The following is a 7,457-nucleotide window of genomic DNA, read 5'->3' as shown; positions in this document are numbered from 1 at the left end:
ATATATATATATATATATATATATATATATATATACAGGGTAAGGAAAAAGTATGGAAACCGTGAAAAATCTAAAAAAAATATAAGTTTTACAGAAAAATGTTTCAAATAAAAATTGTAGGATTTAAAAAGGTTCAATAGTCTCATCAGTTTGACTATGGCTGGCGTCGTTAAGGTAAAGTCAAAGTCAACTTGAATTTTTTAAATGGAACACCCCATATATTATTACATATTCTTATAGCTTATCTCGAGAGCTTTCCAAAACACTATAATAAAATACTTTTTCGTTAAGAACTTTTCGAATAATAACATTTGAAATTTCCAGCACTTTGACATAGAATAAGAAATATCTCGTAAAATATTCATCTTTCGATTATCTTGCCTTAATGTTTTTTGCACAGAATAATGAGAAAAATTAATTAATTGGCTTAAAAAAAACAAAAAATTTTTTACATAATAAATATAAAAAATTTTTTGTTTTTTTTAAGCCAATTAATTAATTTTTCTCATTATTCTGTGCAAAAAACATTAAGGCAAGATAATCGAAAGATGAATATTTTACGAGATATTTCGTATTCTATGTCAAAGTGCTGGAAATTTCAAGTGTTATTACTCAAAAAGTTCTTAACGAAAAAATATTTTATTATAGTGTTTTGGAAATCTCTCGAAATAAGCTATAAAAATATGTAATAATATATGGGGTGTTCCATTTAAAAAATTCAAGATGACTTTGGCTTCATCTTAACGACGCCAGCCAGGGTCAAACTGAACTGTGACTATTGAATAGACCTTCTTAAATCCTACAACTTTTATTTGAAACATTTTTCTGTAAAACTTATATTTTTTGAGATTTTTCAGGATTTCCATACTTTTTCCTCACTATGTATATTTTATATACAGGGTGAGGAAAAAGTATGGAAAAATCTCAAAAAATATAAGTTTTACAAAAAAATATTTCAAATAAAAGTTGTAGGATTTAAAAAGGTCTATTCAATAGTCTCATCAGTTTGACCCTGGTTGGCGTCGTTAAGGTGAAGTGATATATATACAGGATGTTCCAGACTCTCCTCCGCAATTTTTGTTTCAGACTCTCCTCCGCAATGTAGAACGAATTGAGGTAAACATAAAAGTCCTATTACCGTTTTACGATATTCACAATAACTCTCAAAATAATAATTAAAAAAGATTGGTGAATGATTACGCGCGATATGGTAGGTGAGCTGTAATGGCACCATCTGCCATTTACTTTTATGTATTAGTTTGACCTGAACGAAGAAAGTCTTCTACCATTTGTAAATGATCACATAGATTTTTAGATATTAATTTAAAAAACTTGTGTATTATCGCGCAAAATCATATAACAATTTTTTTCATTAATAACTGAAAATCTAAGTAGCATTATTTACAAAATGTGATAAAAGACTTTTTTGTTCAATTTGATATACATGCACACAGCACTATCACACAGCACCTCACTATCACAGTTCAGCTACCAATCGCATTTGATCATTCACTAATATGCTTTAATTAATATGTCGACTATTATTGCAAATATCGCAAAACGGTATAGGTCTTTTATCTCAACCCATTCTACGTTCCCATAAAAATTACGGAGAAGATTTGCGGTGATATCTTATATATACCTCTTCGCTTACACGTACGGATAGATTCCTATTAGATTCTAAGAAATTTTCTATATGATATAATATCATTGTACATTTAATGCAAAAGGACTAATTGTAAATCTATTTGTATCGAATATATGTAATATATAGAGTTGGTGCAATGGGAGAAAAGATTTTTTACAATGTATATTTGTGACTAAACGCGAAAGTAACCGAGTATAAATTGTCACGTAAACGAGTCTTTCGAATTACATGTCTCTCTGTAACCACGCTGTATTGAACGTGATAGTAAAATATCGAAGTGATATTGGCTAATTAATCATTTGAACTGGATAAACTCGTAACAAGAAAATAGCGCTTAAAGTATCGAACCTATCGGACAAAACTCTCGTTCGTTAACGAGAGGTCGAATATAATCTCGCGCTCATTCGCGCATTTTATGCTTCTTCGAATTATTTCCATCAACGATTATCACGCGCCGAATGCGCGCAACGATTGGCAGCAGTCTGAGCGAATAGGGGCAGATTGCTGGGAAATATTTACGCTACCAGACGAGAAAGTGTACAAAGTAGGATAGTATTCATCAACGATCGTTCGTAAATCACGGCGGCGCTCGAAAGATCGGCATTGAACAAATTCCGAGCGCTATTTTCGTCGAATTCTAAGGAGACGCGATGTTTTTTGCGAACAATAAGAGAAGGGATCGCCGCACTACGTAGCTATAAATAATACAGTGCAGCCACGCGCCGAATCTGCGACATGGGAATTTCCAGGGACGGCATCAGGTCGATCAGCGAGGAGAATCTGGTATGTAATGCTCGTGAGAGCACGACATTTCGATGAAGAAAAATTCGGAGACTCTGAAATTGTGCTCGTTAAGAATATCGTTGCGTATCGCGCCGCGTTGAATGACATTGTGACGTAAATGTGCATCACCAATAAGAAAGATGGAAGAATGCAAACATAGATATCTGTACTTCCATTTAGTGAGATGATCTTCCGATTCCAAATTGTATTTACCTATTACTGAGAGAGCGCGTTCAATATTATCATAAGCTGAAAATTATGTGGTCATACATGGCCCTAAATCTGGGATGTGAATTCGAGCCTAAATACATACGTAGACTTAGATCGTCTCTATATATCTCCGTATGTGTAATGACCAAACACGCGGAATATTTGCCGACTTCGTTTGCATTATTTCAACCACTGAGTAAAATGATCGAGGTCGAGATCGTCTTTCTAAAATACAATATCTAGATGAGATTCAATTCAAGTACTCAAATAGACAGGTCTAAGTAAATTTGGCGACAAATTTTATTAGTCGATTTGCAAACGTTGCATCCCTTATGAGTGATTCACATGTCATTCATATTTATTACACAGAGTGACGAGATAGAAATACAAAAAAATACGAAAAGTGTTATCAAAATTCATTCAAAACTACACGTCGTGGAAAGTGTAACATGAAAATGTAAATGTAACTTTGAGTAAATTTATATTTACATAATTATATTTACATAATTACTACGTCAATACAACAAAAGATCTGTATGATTGTATAATATAAATTTAATGATTAATTTAATATATTATATTTGTCTGATAAATCTAATTAAAAAATATAAAGATAGTTTAGTTTTAATTTTTAAAAAATTATAGAGCTTCCATTACCGATTATTTCATTGATAATCATGAAAGATTACACAAAAAAAACAGTTTTTTTGTAAAATATTCTTTATTTAATATTTTTATTTGTTTGATTCAAACAATATATATTATATCATTTCCTTTCACTAAATTAAACCGTGTTATTTGATAGAGAGAACTATTATAGAAAAAAATAGAATTTTATTCTCAACTAAATAATATATTATTTAATTATATTTTAAATTTTGACGACTGAATTAAATCATATTCTTCGATTAAAAATAAAATTATTATTTAAAACATTTTATTTCTCACTTTAATTTATTATTTGGGCTAACCAATATAAAGTTTGCTTAAAAATCCAAGAGCGATTATGGCGTCACTGGTTCACTAATTTCTGTCAATATTCGTTACATATCGATTATTATTGTATTATTTCCAATAATTAACAGTAAGTTAATAACGTTGAATAGTATAAAAAAAGCTTTTTGAATATTATAAAAATGTATTATAAGCATAATGCTATAAGTATATGGCCAGAATAGATCTTACAAATTCTAGTTTGTCTTATAAATCTCTAAACAATCGCTGAAGTCAAGTGACTAGGCTAGCGTCCGTAAAAAAAAATGAGTGACTGCATTATCGAATGATGAAGTATGTGGATAGGAAATCAACGGGATAAAGAAGACGCAGACAATAAGACAATAAAAAAATAAATCATTAGTAATGCAAAAATAGGAATGTCAAATTTGTTAAGATTATTTAAATAGAATTAAAACGAACTTTAATAAAATTAAGAAGTTAAGTAAAACAATTTTCTTTTTTGAACCAAACAATAAATTATATTTGGGCTAAATAATAAAATTATTTGAAAAGCAAAACAATCCTACTAGTAATATTAAAAATAGGTTTATTCGAACAATTTCTCTCAATAGATAAATTTCGTTGAATTTAGTAAAATTTATTGAATCCAAGGAGACCGTTCTATCTGTGTATTCGAGTACTTAAATGGACAAGTACATAAATTTTAGCAGTCAATTTATAAAGATTGCATTTCTATAAGTGTTTTATATGATTTTTATATTTATTACATGGAATAAGACGAAATAAAAATACGAAAATATACAAAAGAAATCAATTTATTGCTGCATTAATATAACAAAAAATTTACATTATTATATAATATAATTAATAATATTTAATTTATATATATATATTAATATTATATAATTAATATTTAATTCAATACATTTGCTCTATCAATGCAATTAAAGGAAAGTTTCTATCAATTGTTTTATGTCACACATGATAATCGTAAAAATCAACTTGAATATGCGTACGCGAGCTTCAAGCGAGTATTTCGTCTCATTTCAGAGGCATGCCGCAAATTACAAAGCTGTTTCTGTTTACAAAGCTTTTCTGTTTACAAAGCTATAAAATTTGATTGGTTTTTCTTTTGTCCTTGCAAATACCCAAATTTATTTCTTCTTTTCTTCTTGCAGCTGAGATGCAGTACTGCGAGCGGAAGAGGTATGTTTCGATACTTTATCATGACACAGATATCGAGGAAATTAGCTACCTGATTAATTTGACACAAATTATTGTGCGGTCAAAGCACTTGAATATACGTGGAAAAAGGAAAGAAAAAACGCGTTTTCAAGCGCGTATCTCGAGCGTCACGAGATTATGGCGGCAGACGAAAAATCCCCCCAACGAAGTTGCGTCCCAGCACTCCGCCTCTTGTCGCAATCGACATGTTTGTTCATGATCTCTCAAGATCAAGAGAAATCTGTCCGATATATTCGTCGTCCTCGTGTGAGAGAGGAGTGATTGAAACGCGCCTGCAGTGTCGATTTGAGTTTCCACAGCGATAGCGATCACTGACGTGGCCACGGTGAGATTCTCTAAGAACTCGAAGATACCGCGGCATTTTGACGGATGACATGTGATGTGATTCGACAAATCGGTGCCACTGTTTTCAATTTGTGTTTTATCTATTAAGCGTGTCGTAACGCGACCTTGCACAGAATACGAACGCGCGACGAGATCCAGCATCGGCTGTTAGTACAGACAGACACAAGTAGGTGAAACGCGCGAATCTCTGGTGCTGCGATAATATAAGAACGATAATATGTCGTGTTCCATGATACTCATAGTACGGTATTTTCTGTTGCGTTTATTCGTTCGGACAATTTCTCTCAGTGTCGCAACAACTTCCCGCTTGGCTATTCTTACGACATTCTTCTCGTCGAGAGAACAGAAAAGAGAGAGAAAACCGATTGCGTACTATTGATTCCTAATTGTGAAAGTTTCATAATTATTTCTAAATAACTTGAATAACTTGTTTGTAACTCAAATAAGTAAAAGATTTACTGCATTAATTCATACAATTACAGATAGAACAAAAAACCACGATAACAGGAAATCAAAATAACGAGAAAATTACTCATTTCCTGGTTTTTTCTCTTTTATTTTAAAAACTCACTTTTAGATAATTATTCGATCATTTTCTCGTTATTTTAATATCATTTTCACGTAATTTTCTATTCTATCTACGTTTCTATCTACTTTACTATCTAAGAAGTTTTTACGACAGATGTCTACGATAGATGTCTGCGATTATAAGGTAACTTGAACATCGAACTCACGCACTCGTAAATTGGAACGCATTGGAATACAGCATAAGATTTGAAAAAGTAAAAAATCGAGACCTTCTGCAATAATCGCGAGTGAATAGAGCATGAACTTTATCAAATAAATATTCCTTTTAATTTGTTTGTAAAAAAATTTCACAGAAGTACATAGGCATTCGTTAAAACTTGGTACGAGCTATATACTATCGCGCCAACGAGGACTCATCCATGAAGCTTTAATTATAGCTATTGTGTGCGCCCAAAATGTTTATCTCGAGAACATAAAGTCGCAAGCGAATGCGGCAAAAATTCGTGCATCGTGTCGGTGACGTGCTTGTTGTGACCATGACTTCGTTAGAAGATGGAAGTTTTTGGTGCATGTGTATTTGTTTATGACGACACCCACTGTTGACAATTGATGACGACCGGTGACGCCGACGACGACGACGATAACCATAATTTGGTATGAGCAACAAACATACAGACGTAATTTTGATTTAGTTTGCGATTATCAAGGAAGGATCAATTACTTGTCCACTGTTACAGTTGGCATTTCTGTATAAATGCTAATATAGTCTCCCACTTAAAAAATTTGATAGAATAAAATAAGAAAAATTTATGTAATTGAGTCGTAGTTTCAATAAGAAATGATAAAATTACATAAAAAGATACGTGTATTTAGATAAATATTTAATCGTTTAATATAATATCTAATTGTTAAAAGTAAGTTACAATATAAAACAAAAGAAATTAATTTTTTTTATATAAACTGAAATGTGAAAAATTGAAATTTTCGATAGAATTAGTAAATTCAGATAAAGTCTTATTTTAATAAAATTTGCATATATTTTTATAAATCCTTATCGAATTTTTTAAGCAGGGATATTCCTCTGATAATATATATAAAAAAATATGCTATCGTATCAACAGCATCAGTCTAATTGGTATGAATTTTCTTCATTCAATAGCAGCACCATTAAGACAAATATGCAAAACTATTATTTTAATAACTCGAATTTGTTTTACTTCAACAATATAGTGATTTAAGAAAAAAACTTTATTGAGGCACACAATCGTGCATCTACTTACTTCAACCAAGTAATTACTTATCTTAATACATGTGTGCAGTTATATAATAATCTCTTCATACAATTAAATACATGCAGTTTATTAAATCAAATCTGTGCTGTTAGTTAAATCGCGTGAAGTAATAGACACAAATCAATGATACAATCAATTTGATTAAAGTCAATATAAATACACTATTTTGTTCATTATATATAGTTTATTTCATTTACAACATTGCTGTAAATAAGTTACTTTTATTGCTGTAAATGTTTAAATCATACATATCTATTTTTCAGGCAATTAAAAACGCTATTACATTTGTTACAAATCTGCTTGATTTAATCGTAATTTAATCATTAGTACTCCTAATTTCCATTCTTGTGACTAAAGTTAAATTTTTTATTTATACACACACACACACACACACACACTAACACACACACACACACACACTAACACACACACACACACACACACACACA

The 7,457-nt window shown here is 30.9% G+C and overlaps 1 protein-coding gene across 3 annotated transcripts in view; it reads left to right on the top strand.

Moving 5' to 3' along the window:
- The first annotated feature begins 2,134 nt into the window (after positions 1-2,134).
- Positions 2,135-7,457, top strand: part of LOC116847962 (solute carrier family 26 member 6-like) — a 42,492-nt gene continuing 37,169 nt past the window's right edge. Inside the window, exons 1-2 of one of the 3 annotated variants that reach the window (XM_032823617.1) lie at positions 2,135-2,431; positions 4,777-4,804. In XM_032823617.1, the coding sequence (XP_032679508.1) occupies positions 2,384-2,431; positions 4,777-4,804 (76 nt within the window). In that variant the 5' untranslated portion in view covers positions 2,135-2,383. Of the gene's footprint in view, positions 2,432-4,776; positions 4,805-5,063; positions 5,169-5,349; positions 5,430-6,069; positions 6,371-7,457 lie in introns of those variants that run through there. The other 2 variants (XM_032823618.1, XM_032823620.1) reach the window with 2 other exon arrangements.

Source organism: Odontomachus brunneus, unplaced genomic scaffold (genome assembly GCF_010583005.1).
Source record: "Odontomachus brunneus isolate Ranch 3 - 2012 unplaced genomic scaffold, Obru_v1 Obru_scaffold_086, whole genome shotgun sequence".
NCBI lineage: Eukaryota > Metazoa > Arthropoda > Insecta > Hymenoptera > Formicidae > Odontomachus > Odontomachus brunneus.
Note: the sequence above shows the minus strand (reverse complement) of the source record. Positions and strands in the feature narration are given on the sequence as shown.